Genomic DNA, 15,999 nt, shown 5'->3' with positions numbered 1-15,999 from the left:
GACTGAGATGGGGCGGGTACAGGAGGGACTGCAGACAGGGACAGGGCTAGTGGTCTCTCTCTAATCCCCCCCCCTTCTCTGTCTCTCTCATGGGAAGGGGGGCGTGTGGTGGGGGACCCAGAAAAATGTTTGCGCAGGGCCCAATCAATATTAAAGACAGCCCTGCCTATAACGTAAGGACTTTACTCTGCCATGGGAAGTTTACAAATTGCCTAAAGCGGTATTAAACCCAAAACCAAAAATGTAATATGTTGCAGCTTACCGGTGATTAAATGTGGTGGCTGCATTAGTTCTTCTAATTCTTTTTAGGCTTTTTTTCTCCTCTGTTCTCACCTGTGATCTGGCCAATAACATAACGTCTGTGTTAAGAGTGCCTCCACTCTGCATGAAGGAGCAAAGGGGGCACAGCAGGCAGCAGCACTGTCAGTCTTGGGGGGAGGGGAGTGTGCTAGCAGATTCAGATACACTATCAAATTGAAGCCAAACCCCAGCTCACTCTTTATCATCAATATTTGAAGTATTTAAAGTATTAAATGGTTTGTCTCATCCCTGAAAACTGATACACCTGAAAGAGCTTGTCCTTTTGAAAAACAACAGACTAACCGGTTAGAACACCAAGTGAAAAATAAGGAAAAGAAATCCTAAAAGAAAACTAATGCAGCCATCACATCTAAGAATAGGTAAGCTGCAATATAATAAATGTGTGCTTTTCGGTTTAATATCACTTTAAAAACATTTGTTAAAGAGGAGCTCCAGGTTCCTCCCAAAAAATTAAAAGTCAGCAGTTAAAAATATAATGTAGCTGCTGACTTTTACTATAAGGACACTCACTTGTCCAGGGATCCAGTGATGTCTTCACCCCAGATGATTTTTCAATCAGCTTCGGGTGCAGGCATCTTAAGTGAGGGAAAGCAGAAGTGAAGCCTTGCGACTTCACAACCGGGTTCCTACTGCGCATGCGTGAATAATCCTGCAATTTTCTGGGACCTGTGGAGTGTCCCAGAAGGCTGCAGGGGATGGAGAGGGGGCCGAACTTCCAGCTCAGATCACCTTGGCACATCTGACCAGAAGTTGAAGCAGGTACCTGGTAAAACCAGGTACCTGCTTCCCCCCCCAAAAAAAAGTACTATATGTGGTTGGGAAGGGGGCAAACAAGTGGAACTTTCCTTTTTGGGTGAAGCTCCGCTTTAAAAGGGCACATTAACATTCTAACAGTCCATTTGTGGTGAATTAACATGCATTGTGTTAAGGCGGTCATTTCATTATGAATGGGCTGCAGCTGCACCTCAATGGACCAATCAGACATGACCCCCTTTTTTTTGTACAATGAATCGCAGCACACTACAATGCATGGTACATTGAAGTGCATTCCCCTCTACATTACATTGCATTACGCTGGCAGTTACAAAGAATGGCAGCTAAACACACAAATCACAGTAGACCAGACACATTGACGTATATGTAAAAAAAACACAACGCAGTGTTAATGGGCACTCAGTCTGCAAAAAACACAAAACAGTGACCTGCCCAGCAAGAAAAAATGTCTGTTGATACAAAGATGTGACAAAGATGTTTTTAATTAATCCCCCCCATTGTGTTTAAAATGTGGACACTGAAATTTGTACATCTTGGGCACAAGCAGAATGAAATATTATTATAGAAATGCCTGATTCTTGCAAATTCTGGCTCATTCACATGGGCAGTAGTGCAGGTGGTTTACCTTTTAGCAGGGCTTTTTTTCAGTGGGAACGCAGGGGGATGCAGTTCTGGCACCTCCAACACTGAATGTATGTAATGGCAAGGGGTGCTGGGGTATGCTGAAGAGTCTATTGGTGCTGGTTCTAAGGGATCTATTGTTTCTGGAGAAGATCTATTTTTGTGGAAGGGGTCTATTGTTGCTGGTGGGGGAAATATTGTTGCTGGGGCTTAGTCTTATGTTGCTGGGAGGTAATTTTTTGCTGGAAGGGATCTATTGTTGAGGGAGGGGTCTACTGCTGCTGGGGTGGATTTATTGTTGCTGGAGGGGTGTTTTGTTGTGGGGAAGGTCTGCTGTTGCTGGGGAATCTATTATCGCTGGCTGCAGGGGATCCATTTTACTGTTTCTCTTGCTATCATTACCAAATTCCATACAAATTACTTAGCACCACAAAATGATACTTGGGAATGTATTCTATAAAAGCAGTGGTACAGGGAGGTGGGTAGGGGGTTGAACCATGGAATGGTGCTTGGAGGTTGGGGGGGGGTGAAGACAAGAGATGACGCGGAAGGGGGGAGTTCCTGCACCTATTCTCTAAGGAAAAAAAAGCCCTGCCTTTTAGTACGAGCACTGAGATGCATATACTGTATAACTGAATGGACACATACCAGCTGTGTGGACTACACAGCCACGTTTGACAGGCACACAGGGACGGATGCACAGAACTGGACGCAGAGCCTATGTGTCCGTGTGAATGGGCCTTTATACTTAACACAGTTACATTTAAAAAAAATGGATTTTGGATTTACTGGTCTTTCAGGGGCCAATATATATATATTTATTTATTACAGGTACCTATATAGCACCATCAATTTATGCAGTGCTTTACACACATATATATATATATATGTATATATATATAGTACATTCACAGCAATCCCTAACCCTCAAGGGGCGTACTAAGTTCCCTAACTTACATACACATACTAGGGCCAATTTAGACAGGAGACAATTCACCTACCAGCATGTCTTTGGAGTATGGGAGGAAACCATATGTGCAGGCCAGGATAAAGGGTGGGCAGGAGGGTCGGCTGCCCTGGGCGCAATGGTTTACTGTAAGAATGAGGTCGCTTTCCTTCTATGACAAGGCCGACAGAAGTATTGACAATGGCAGTGATTTTTACAATCAAGCGGCTGGGTGACATTGGACGTAGGATCCCCTACTCTTGCATATCATGAATGGGGGAGTGCAGTTTAGCATCTTTGCCCTGGAGGCTGGGGTCCTGGCAGTGTGTGTGTATATATAACAGTTTTACTTAAAAGATGTAATAACACTGATAAACATGTAAGGCTTCAAGCATATGAAGAGAGAAAAAAAATGCAGCTATTAGAGGCTTTTTTTATTCCCGCAGCTCTATTTCATGTCCACGCACATGTGGCTTTCAGATTTCATTTTTATAGCAGCGTTCAGAGGCATAAAAATTGCCCCAATTCTGTATAAAAGCTTACTAACATAATGTACATACACATAAACGCACATGCATGTAAATTCAAAAGGCCAGAATACATTCCAAAGGCCAGAATAAATGCATATCCTAGCGAATAGAATGTGTTTCTGCACATACACATCTAAATGCCATTTGCCTATAAATAAGTTTCATTCTGCACCAAAAGAAGCATTTTTTGCCAGCTCCCACCAGAAAGGCCCGGGTATATAGGAGTTTTTAATCCACCCATGTGCATGAAGCCATACGTTTCTGAACATTATTACAACAAAAGATCAAAGTCTGCGAGGATGAACATTTTCAGACGCACAGCTCACATTCTGCCCAGCAATCCTCTACTGAAAAGTAGCAGCTGTCATTTGGTGCCTATTTTTGCCCAACATGGCAGCCAACACAGAGTGACATTGTGCAGGGCGGCGGGTTACAACAATGTTTGCGGTCTCAGTTTCCAGACTGTAGTCCTTATGGTGACACAAAACTGCCATTGTAACTCATACAGGATCTCAGCACACTTTCATTTATTTTCAGGAATGTCTATCATTTCCAACACAAGACTGTGCTGATCACTATTTAGTAGGCAAATAATGAAGAAAAACATGGAAACATTGTTATGCAAATCCTTTTCCCCCATGAGATCGTGTTTTTATTATGAAAGTAGCTGCCCTTTAACAAGTAAATATTTAGGAAGTGTCAGGATGAAGGAAAACCCAACTAGCCAGCCAGCTTTAGGAACACACACACAGTCTGTAGAGCAGACATCAGCAGCCTCTATAGTAGGCAGGCCAGACAGAGCTTGTCTCAGCTGTCAGTGCAGAGCTGGAGGGGAATCAGATGGATGAGCAGGCAGGGGACAGGTGCAAGGGACCAGAAGGGTTAACCCAGACAGGAGGGGCAGGCAGGCAAGGCTTGTCAGGGTGCTGATCCCATGCTTGTTGTAGACTTGGAACTTTGTCTGATCCAATACAGAAATACAAAGCAGTAGACAAAGCCAAGTCGTGCTGTGATTGATCCATACACAAAGAGCCCAGGAAAGGGATCAACAAGCTACAAAGTAACAGACTGCTGTGGTGTGATCTCTGCCATGTGGATTGGAGGCAGCTGTGCACACCATCCAGATCCTGGCACACACACGTCACCTATACACAGCAATAGATGGAATGACAGAGTGATCAGGACACACACAGCACTTGTAGATCATGCATGCTGATCCCACCTGTGCCCCTTCCTTACCTTGCTCAGCACTGTCCATGGTGTGTGTGTGGGGGGAATAAGAAGCAGTGTGTAGCCCCAAGTCACAGTGTAGTAGTGATCCTTCCACTCCCAGGCTGACATCCCCACCTTCCTCCCCGCCCTCTGTCCCAGGCAGCTCTGACATGTCTAGCTCTGCTCCCTCCCTCTTTTCTCTGACAACTTTACAGCCCCAGCTAAACTGGCCTTCATCCCAGGGGACACACAGCTGTGCTGCCTAATGTCATCCATTCTGCTTCATCAGGTGCTGACATTGGCATGACACTTTCTTTTCTGGCATATTCATACTCTCTATATACCAGACAAAATATATATGGAGATCTGATCTTCATGTGCATGGTTACCAGCTTACACATTTAAAGGGACTGTGCTGGGAGAAACTGCAGAGAAACCATTGCTGATCTCCTACGGCCTCATGCACACAGGACTTTTTTTTTTACCTCTCTTACAAGCCAGCAACGTTTTTGCAGAAAGAATCGCCTCACGCTTGGAAACAATTTTGCAGGCGTCAAGCGTTTGGGCGATAATTCATTTAAAGTAATTTGTTCCTGTCATTGAAATGAATTAGTGTTACCAGATCCAGGACCCTGCATTCGCTATATCTGGTCTCCCACAGTACACGGAAATGCAGTTCTTTTACATAGTTAGTCTGGCTGAAAAAAGACAAAAGTCCATCCAGTTCAACCATTAAATAAAAATAGTATAATCCTATACCCACAGTTGATCCAGAGGAAAGCAGAAAAAAAACAGCAAAGCATGATCCAATTTACTAATGCAAGGGGAAAAAATTCCTTCCTGATCCCCCAAGAGACAATTGGATATTCCCTGGATCAACTTTACTTATAAATGTTAGTATCCAATTATATTCTGTGTATCTAGGAAAGAAAGTAAATGTAAACTGCTAAATACCTTTTCTCATCAGCAGTATATAGCACTCACATACAGTGAGGAACAGAAGTATTTGAACACCCTGCAATTTTGCAAGTTCTCCCACTTAGAAATCATGGAGGGGCCTGAAATTCACATTGTAGGTGCATTCCCTCTCTGAGAGACAGAATTTAAAAAAAAATTCAGGAAATCACATTGTATGATTTTTAAAGAATTTATTCGTCTTGCACTGCTGAACATAAGTATTTGAACACCTGAGAAAATCAGTGTTAACATTTGGTACAGAAGCCTTTGTTTGCAATTACAGAGGTCAGACGTTTCCTGTAGTTCTTGACCAGGTTTGCACACACTGCAACAGGGATTTTGGCCCACTCCTCCACACAGATCTCCTCTAGATCTGTCAGGTTTCGGGGCTGTCGCTGAGCAACACGGAGTTTTAGCTCCCTCCAAAGATGTTCTATTGGATTTAGGTCTGGAGACTGGCTAGGCCACTCCAGAACCTTAATATGCTTCTTACGGAGCCACTCCTTGGTTATCCTGGCTGTGTGCTTCGGATCGTTGTCATGTTGGAAGACCCAGCCACGATCCATCTTCAATGCTCTGACTGAGGGAAGAAGGTTGTTGCTCAAAATCTCACAATAAATGGCCCCATTCATCCTCTCCTTAATACAGTGCAGTTGTCCTGTCCCCTTCACAGAAAAGCACCCCCAAAGCATGATGTTACCACCCCCTTGCTTCACAGTAGGGATGGTGTTCTTGGGATGCAACTCATCCTTCTTTTTCCTCCAAACACGACGAGTGAAGTTTAGACCAAAAAGTTCTACTTTGGTCTCATCTGACCACATGACTTTCTCCCATGTCTCCTCTGGATCATCCAGATGGTCATTGGCAAACTTCAGACGGGCCTGGACATGTGATGACTTGAGCAGGGGAACCTTCCGTGCAATGCATGATTTGAAACCATGACGGCGTAGTGTTCTACCGACAGTGACTTTTGAAACTGTGGTCCCAGCTCTCTTCATGTCATTGACCAGCTCCTCCCTTGTAGTTCTGGGCTGATTCCTCACCTTTCTTATCATCAGTGATACCCCACGAGGTGAGATCTTGCATGGAGTCCCAGTCCGAGGGAGACTGACAGTCGTCTTTAGCCTCTTCCATTTTCTAAAAATTGCTCCAACAGTTGATCTATTTTCACCAAGCTGCTTGGCAATTGCCCCGTAGCCCTTTCCAGCCTTGTGGAGGTCCACAGTTTTGTCTCTGGTGTCTTTTGACAGCTCTTTGGTCTTGCCCATGGTAGTAGTTGGCGTCTGACTGACTGTGGGGTGGACAGGTGTCTTTAAAGAGCTCAGACAGGTGCTACTTAGTTAGATTAATGAGTGGAGTAGAGGTGGACTTTTTAAAGGCACAGTAACATGTCTTTGAGAGACAGAATTCTTGCTGTTTCTTAGGTGTTCAAATACTTATGTTCAGCAGTGCAAGACAAATAAATTCTTTAAAAATCATACAATGGGATTTCCTGAATTTTTTTTTAAATTCTGTCTCTCAGAGTGGGAATGCACCTACAATGTGAATTTCAGACCCCTCCATTATTTCTAAGTGGGAGAACTTGCAAAATCGCAGGGTGTTCAAATACTTCTGTTCCTCACTGTAACTTCATTCAGTGTCCAGCTGAGCACTGGTTACAGCTTGTACAAAGAGTTTTCATTCTGCTCTGACTGTTCTATGAGGCTGCATGACCCCTGACCCTATGTCTGGACAGGTCTGATTGGCCCTGTGCTGATCACATGCACCCTCCCAAAGTGATTCCACTGAATTCACCCCCCACCCCGTAATCACCTGGTTCACACCTCCCAGGAGGCTGCGGGAGAATTAACATAGCACCACGCATGCACAGTGGGAATCTGGCTATGAAAGAGTCACAGCCGGCTTCCCTCAGTTAACTTGCTGGCACAAGGGTCCTGATGACCAGCAAAAAACGGCTCAACTGAGGACAGTGCTGGATCCTTGGACAGGTAAGTGTCCTTTTAATAAAAGTCAGCAGCTACAGTATTTGTAGGTGCTTACTTTTAATTAATTGTTTTTTAAAGAGACTGAAGAACTGCTTTAAGGCTGCATTCCCATTTGAGCGTTTTGTAGCTTGAAGCTCGAAGTTCCAAAAAAGCTCAAACTTAAAAAATCAATTGTTCTCTATGGTGCATGTTCGCACAATCAGGTTTGAACAGGCACCATAGAGAACAATTGATTTTTTAAGTTTGAGCTTTTTTGGAGCTTTGAGCTTAAGCTACAAGACGCTCAAGTGTGAATGCAGCCTAATGCAGGCCATAGACAGTTCGTTTATTGACCAAATTTACGACCAAAAAACGAAACATCGGTCTTTCTGTTGCCACCAATGATTACGAAAATCAGCAGTTATTGTACATTTTCCAGCATGACCGATGAAATGACGAGGAACAGCGAAAATCGGCCGATGACATTGCCCCACTAACGATGCGAATATCGAGCGATTATTCTTTCGGAGGAAAATTCGCCCGATAAATGAACCATCTATGGCCTGCATTAGAATAGTAGCAGCTCGTTTGTGTGTGGCCAGAAATACCATCCCCGGACTCATAAGGGTTGATTTACAAAATTGGAAAGTGCAAAATCTAATGCAGCTGTGCATGGTAGCCAATCAGCTTCTAACTGCAGCCTGTTCAATTAAGCTTTGACAATAAAACCTGGAAGCTGATTGGTGTCTATGCAGAGCTGCACCAGATTTTCTACTCTCCAGTTCTAGTAAATCAACTCCATATTGTCTGCATCCAGGGTCAGTCGGAGGTTCTAGTCGCAAGTAAATTCTCAGATGAACAGTTACATAAAAACAGCATAGGAGCCAGACATTGATCTATACAGAGTACAAATCTGACAGCTGCTGCGGTTTGCACACTGTATGGGTAAGTCATAAAGGGTGTCATAGACACCCTTTAGCATTCTGTCGGGGTACAGCACTGAAAGTGGTCAGGATTTTAGTCGCTCTTGGTTCAGTTCCATTTTGGCCAGATTATACTTCTGCTGACCACTGGCGGATGCTGTCTAATGTGTGCCTATTGACCATAGCAGATTTACACGCTTGTCATCCTCCCTCCCCATGTGCATTTAAGTATGTCAATAATCTGCACTGACTAGCTTCCTGTTGCTATATGATGATTTTTTTCTTTTTCTCATTCTATGAAGCTTGCCTTGATAGTGCATTTCCTATGCTGTATTCTTTAAAACTTTAATAAACACTTTGAGGTATATGAATCTATTGGTACCCAAACTGAGGTCAGAGCATCTATTCTGGACATTCCTTACTGGCACAGCAGCAGGTTATCAACATGGCCTTAGTAAGAAGGAGCTGAATTTTTTGCACATGTTGGTAATGTTCTGACACTGGTGAAATGCTTGCCTGAATTAGGTGCGGGTAGTTCTTAAAGCTGAAGAAAACTGAATGAATGCTTTCCCCCACCACTCTTCAACGCTGCAATCCTAAACACTCATATGTGCTGCATCTAAACCCTGGCAGAGACTAGCTGTGCATATGCGCATGTGCAGAGAAATGCCGCCAGCTGGCAGATTGCCGCTATACATCTGTGCGGTATATGTGAGCACATGCTCAAATCCATCTGTGCTCACATAAACCGCATAGATGTGGCTTAGTACCACATTACCTCCTGGAATAGCTGTAATGTAGTTATTCCAGGAGGCATCACAGCACAAAAATAAATAATAAAGTAAAAAATAGAAGATGTTTAGCTTTTGTGTAATAGGGAGGGGTGAGGAATAAAAAAATGTTAGTTGTAAGCATAGGTGGGTGCCACTCCCTCCATGTTTCCCTTCTCATTGGGTGCCAAATGTGGGTCACATAAGAGGCTTACCCCAGGGTGGGTTCTTCTGGGCTATGCTGGGCACCTAAGATGGGTCACTGCCTTGCACATGGGATACCTTTACTTGTGCCATATGGGGCAGGGTGGAGGTCCCTTTCAAGGATAACTCAACCTGACTATATCCTAACTCAAAGATGGCCACGCAGTGTGTATACCCAAACAAATGACTGAACTCTAGTTAACTCTCCTTGTCCCCTTGTCCATGTACACCACTACTGTCACTCATTGCATTTAGGAGGGACATGCTGAGCTGATGTCCTCTCCACCTGAGCAGCATATCTCCACTATCTCACTACCAGTAACGGAATGGAGTTGCACCGTGTGGACTTCATGCATGCACTCCCTTGAAGTGGCGTTCCACCCAAAAGGGGAAGTTCTGCTTTAATGCTTCGTCCCCCGCTCCCTATTAAAGATTGGCACCTTTGGGGAGCAGGTACCCAAATTTGACAGTTACCTGCTCCCACTTCTGCTGCGATCGCCTAGGCGATCGGAAGCGGAAGTTGTCCTCCCTCCCTCCCCATAATCTTCTGGGTCCCAAAAGACTACGGGGCCATTCACAAAGTGCACCGCTTCTCACACATGTGCAGTGGGCACCTGGCTGTGAAGCCGCAAGCTGTCACTGCTGGGTGCCCACACTGAAGGTGCCGGCACCAGGGAGAGAAGATGGCCGGTGAAACCAGTGGTTGTGAGCTGGTTGTGGCTATATTTTAAAAGTCATCAGCTACAGTTTTTGTAGCTGCTGACATTTTTTTTTCAGCTGGAACTCCGCTTTAACTCTTTTAATTCCATACCTATGACCAGGTTGGGAACTTCTGTCATGCATCTGCTTCAAAAACAGACCTCTCGGAGAGGGTGCCAACAACAACCCTCTCAATGCTAGCAGACACCCTTCCTATCACAGGTATACGCTTCAGGACAGGCTGCTTGGACTGGCTGTAGACGTTCGTTACCCAGGGTAACCACTTGCTGTTTTCTGTATCACATTGACTCTCGTAATATACATCTTCAGTGGTGTCACTAGGGTTGGTGTCATCTGGTGCAGTGAAACATGGTGTCACCCCCCCAGACAACAGGACAGCAGGGAGAGAGGCAGATTCTGGCTGAGCACATTTCATATGCTACACAATCTGCGTAGTCCAAATTCTGTTTCTTCCTCCTCCCTCCAGTTTCCTCTGGGACAGGTCTACTATATAGCCCCTCCTAGATTGTAAGCTCCAAGGAGCAGGGCCCTCCTATCCCTCTTGTATTGAACTGTATTTTTGCTGTATTGTATCCCGTTATATTGTAAAGCGCTGAGCAAACTGTTGGTGCTATATAAATCCTGTAAAATAATACCACAGAGCCCTGCAGTGAAGGCAGAGAAGAGAAGCAGGGCTCTGAGCAGGATAGTAACTTATTTTTAATGTTCACTTCTCCCCCATAGCTAGCTTGTCACAGTGCTCTGTCCTGCTGCTGCAGAGTGACAACAGGACGGAGCAGTAGGACTGGGCAGGTTAGTGCATTGGTCTCTCTCCTGTCTAGCGTGCCACAGTGCTGGGAAAGCAAGTTTCGTGCTGGCCCCTTTATATCACAGTGCCCCTTGCACCAGACAGACAGACAGACAGACACACACACACCAAAAGTATTGGGACGCCTGCCTTTACATGCACATGAACTTTAACCACCTCCCGCCCGCCATATAGTGTAATGACGGGCGCAAGGCGGTTTTCTCGTTCTGGGAGGACGTCATATGATGTCGTCCCATTCTAACTACGCATGTGCGACTCCAGGAGCGCGCAGCGCGGTGATCCGTGGTGCGCTGTGTCCCTCGGACACGGCGGATCATCGATCAACGGAAAGAGCCGAAGATGTCAGCTCGGCCATGTGATCAGCTGTATCCAATCACAGCTGATCACATGTAAATAGGGAAATGCCAGTTATCAGCATTTCTCTCCTCACGAGCTGTCACGCTGACAGCTCGAAAGGAGAGCAGAGACGGTAATCGGCATCCCTCAGAGGGGACATGTGCACTGATCATCAGGGCACTGATGATCAGTGTGCCCTGATAATCAGTGTGCCCTGATGATCTGTGTAGCCCAAGCAGTGCCACCTGTCAGTGTCCATCAGTGCCAGCTATCAGTTCTCATCCATGCCACCTGCCAGTGCCCATCAGTGTCACATAAATGCCACATTTCAGTGCCTACCAGTGCACATCAATGCCACATATCAGTGCCCATCTGAGCTGCCTTTTAGTGTCAACTATCAGTTCCAGTCAGTGCCACCTATCAATGCCAGTCAGTGCCACCTATCAGTGCTGCCAATTAGTGACGCTCATCAGTACCAGTCAGTTCCGCCTGTCAGTGTGCATCAGTGCTGCCTATCAGTGCCCATCAGTGCTGCCTATCAGTGCCTCCTAACAGTGCCAGTCAGTGCCGCCTATCAGTGCCAGTCAGTGCCACCTATCAGTGCTGCCTATCAGTGCCATATATGAGTGCTGCCTTTCAGTGCCCATCAGTGATGCCTGTCAATGCCCATCAGTGCCACCTACCAGTGCCTCATCACTGCCCATCAGTGCCACCTATCAGTGCCCATCACTGCAGCCTCATTAGCGCACACCATTGAAGGAGAAAAATAACTTATTTACAAAATTTTATAACAAAAACTAAGAAAAAACTTTTTTTTTCAAAATTTTCGGTGGTTTTTGGTTTGTTTAAGAAAAAAATAAAAAACCCAGAGGTGATTAAATACCACCAAAATAAAGCTCTATCTGTCACAAAAAAAATGATAAAAAAATTCATATTTGTACAGTGTTGTAATTCAAAGTGTGACAGCTCTGAAAGCTGGAAATTGGCCTGGGCAGGAATGGGGTATAAGTACACGGTAGGCAAGTAGTTAATGGCATCCCAGTTTTAGTCCATAGTGTTCAATATTGAGTTGGTCCACCTTTTGCAGCTGTAACAGCTTCAGCTCTTCTGGGAAGGCTGTACACAAGGTTTAGGAGGGTGTCTATGGGAATGTTTGACCATTCTTCCAGAAGCGCATTTGTGAGGCCAGGCACTGATGTTGGACGAGAAGGCCTGGCAGAGCAGTCTCTATTCTAATTCATCCCAAAGGTGTTCTAATGGGTTGGAGTCAGGACTCTGTGCAGGCCAGTCAAGTTCCTCCACCCCAAACTCACTTATCCATGTCTTTATGGACCTTGCTTTGTGCACTGGTGCGTAGTCATGTAGGAACAGGAAGGGGCCATCCCCAAACTGTTCCCATGAAGTTGGGAGCAAGAAATTGTCCAAAATGTCTTGGTATGTTGACGCCTTAAGAGTTCCCTTCACTGGAACTAAGGGGCCAAGCCCAACCCCTGAAAATCAACCCCACAGCATAATCCCCCCTCCACCAAACTTTACACTTTGCACATCCACTGGATTGCCAGAGAAATGTGATTCGTTACTCCAGAGATCACATCTCCACTACTCTAGAGTCCAGTGGCGGCGTGCTTTACACCACTACATCCGACGCTTTGCATTGCACTTGGTGATGTAAGGCTTGGATGCAGCTGCTCAGCCTTGGAAACCCATTCCATGAAGCTCTCTACACACTGTTGTGCTAATCTGAAGGACAGATGAAGTTTGGAGGTCTTTAGCTGTTGACTCTGCAGACAGTTGGCAACTTCTGCGCACTGTGCGCTTCAGCATGTGCTGACTCCGCTCTGTCATTTTACGTGGCCTACCACTTCATGGCTGAGTTTCTGTTGTTCCCAGTTGCTTCCACTTTGTCATAATACCAGTAACAGTTGACCGTGGAATATTTTGTTGCAAGGAAATTCCACGGATGGACATTGCACAGGTGGCAACCTATCACCATACCACGCTTGAATTCAAGGAGCTCCTGAGAGCGACCCATTCTTTCACAAATGTTTGTAGAAGCAGTCTGTGTGCCTAGGTGCTTGGTTTTATACACCTGTGACCATGGAGGTGATTGGAAACCTGAATCCAATGATTTGGAGGGCGGGCCCAATACTCTTGGCAATAGAGTGTATGTGTGTATATATATATATATTGTAAACAGAAGAAATGTACTGAATGATCTCTGTTCCCCTGAACAGGAAGCCTGCCCTCACTTTGTGAGGGTGGGGGGGGAGATCTAATCATACACTGACCTGCTACAATGCTGCTGGTTTCTCCCCCGGCAGAGCTCAGACACAGAGGGCAAGGGGAAAAGCCTCACTGTGTGCAGAGCTGTGCAGCTGCCAAAGCCAAGGAAAAGGACAGATCTGTCTAGGGACAAGGGGCTCACTCCTGCTCTCGACTGGATGGCGGAAATAGCTGAGCCGTGCCCAGCAGAGCGGAATCGTGACAAAAAGACCTTAGTGGAAGCGTGGCTGCAGAGGAGGCTTATATCTAGAGGAGGGATCCTGGTTCCATGCTGTCTGTCAGGTCCATTTAAAGGGGGCTTCCTGCAGATTCTTGTTCAACATATTGCGCATCTGATGAGTGCAAATTTTTTTTTCAATCTTCCGTACGGATAAAGCCACATGGAATTATTGGCTACCACTTGTGCAATAGGACCCATTTGAAGCACTGTATGCTGACCTGATTGTGTCAAGCCTTCACTACTTTAAGAACACTCTTTGTTATAAGACTTTCACAGTTGCACTTTATTGCGCCCATCATAGCGCTTCATCCACTCATATTTGTTATCACTATTAATATTGATTTATTAATATCAACACTAATAATTATTTATTTATTATTCAATATTTCTACAGTTTTACACTATGTAATGTTTTAGCGCTGCACTGGTTTCTATTCTGACAAAAAACATACATTTTCATGGCAATAATTGTAAGTGGATATTTGTCCAATTTATGTCTTTGTAAGTAGAGAAGTTTAAGTTTGTTTTATTTTTTATTTTGTTGTTTTGGATTACATATATCAACATATACAGGTCAACAACTAAATTTTGTTTTATTATAGATGCACCTTTTCATAGCTCCTGAAGAAGCGGCTCAGAGTCGTGAAACATGTATAGCCCATGTTCAGCTGATGTTGTACTAGCTCCATACTATGACAATACATCCGCGTTCATTAAATTACAAGATCATCTTAACCACTGGTGATCCATTTTTGGTACCAATTAGGTTATATGGTCATTTAGGAGAGGTAGGATCTCAACATTGAGGGGCAATTTGTTGTTGCCAATTGTGGTACTTATTTAGTATCATATTTTAGAAATCATTGTTAATTGTTGTAACTGTTGTGATTTGACAATAAAGAGTATGGAGATTTTATACAAAAATGATGTCTAAGTGCCTATAAAGTCCATTCAGTTCTAATACATTTTTGATATGTTACAGTCAACTTGTCACAAACCTGGGACTCATTAATGAAGAAGCCCATAAGTAATTGTTTCCTTCCATGATAACTGAATGTCAAAAAAGTCCATTGGATCCAATGATGTTCCATGCAACTGTTGAGCTTAAAAATCTTACGGCCAACCCCTTGTTATAGCCTGTGTAATTTGATGTCCTGGTATTCATGTCTACTCAAACAGCAGAATGAATCAGAGGAAGCACAGACTTTTTCAACCAGGGTGCCCAAGCACCTTGGGGTGCTCTCAGGCTTCTTCAGGGGTGCCTTGGCAAAATAATTAAAAATTGCACAGAAATTGTATAAAAGCCCACAGGTGGATCAAGCCTGCCTATTAGTACACAAAGCCATGGGGTTTCATTGTTCACTTTTACGACCTTCTAGATTCCTGCGTCCTGACAACTAATGACATCATCGCTTGATAAGGATGGGTGCCTGCAGAGCATCCTTGTTTGCTTCTCCCCTGCCCATCTCTGTCAGCACTGGGGTCACATTAGGTGAGTGGGGAGAAACACTGGAATACTAGTCAGTACCAGTGTGCAAAGGTAAATTTTTGATTAGAAACACTGTTCTAGCACACAAAGATTTCTAGATTTCTTAATCCTAACAGCCAGTGCTGGGCTTTCTTATTAAAAGCCAAGAATGCTCTGTACACACACAGTATCATGGGTCATCCAGTATGTCCATTTGTAAAATCAAGATTTAATATCTTGTACAGGTGTGGCCAGGGGATGTAGAGGTGAGCTGTGGCCAGGTGGTGCAGAGGTGAGCTTCAGGCAATTGTGGATGAGGGTTACTACAGAGAGGGCCGGCTAATGACAGTTGTGAGCTGTAGTCAGGTGTTGCAGAGGTGAATTGACAGGTGAGTTTTAGACAGAGTGCAGAGATGAGCCACAGACAGGGTGCAGGGGTAAATTGCGAACAGGGGATGCAGAGGTGAGCTGTGGCTGGAGGGTGCAGAGGTGGGTTGCAACTCAGCTCACCTCTGCACCCCCCAGCCACAGCTCACCTATGCACCATGTCTGCAACTCACCTGTCAATTTACCTCTGCAACACCTGACTGCAGCTCACCTTTGGACATCCCCCCTCCACTGCCCTCATATGGTTAGCTAGCTTTGCAAAACACAGCTGTCAGCAGCCGGCCCCTCTCTATTGTAACTGCCGTTTCGGGTCCTATCTTCCCACACAGTGCACCAAGCGCACTCACTCACCGCTTCGCCTCTTCCGCACTGGCCGGCCATCACCCTTGGGGCATCGGCTTCCATGCATTCAGCTGCAGGATGAGATGCCCCGCCCTGCCCCGCCTCACCCCTAAACACACCGCACACTGTTACCGCAGATATCTGTTCCTTCCCTGTCCCACACTGAGTACAGAGGTAGGGAGGTTCTGTGGGAGCGGATGGTGCTGTCACTTA

At 45.1% G+C, this 15,999-nt stretch overlaps 1 protein-coding gene across 1 annotated transcript in view; it reads right to left on the bottom strand.

Moving 5' to 3' along the window:
• The window catches only part of TPD52 (tumor protein D52), a 129,075-nt gene extending 124,519 nt beyond the window's left edge, over nt 1-4,556 (bottom strand). The window contains exon 1 of the mRNA XM_089661006.1: nt 4,432-4,556. Coding sequence (XP_089517132.1) covers nt 4,432-4,450 — 19 coding nt within the window. The 5' untranslated portion in view covers nt 4,451-4,556. The remainder of the gene's footprint in view (nt 1-4,431) is intronic.
• Between the last annotated feature and the right edge of the window lie 11,443 nt (nt 4,557-15,999).

This window comes from Staurois parvus, unplaced genomic scaffold, assembly GCF_062004578.1.
Source record: "Staurois parvus isolate SC_StPar_1 unplaced genomic scaffold, SC_StPar_1.0 ptg001302l, whole genome shotgun sequence".
NCBI lineage: Eukaryota > Metazoa > Chordata > Amphibia > Anura > Ranidae > Staurois > Staurois parvus.
Note: the sequence above shows the minus strand (reverse complement) of the source record. Positions and strands in the feature narration are given on the sequence as shown.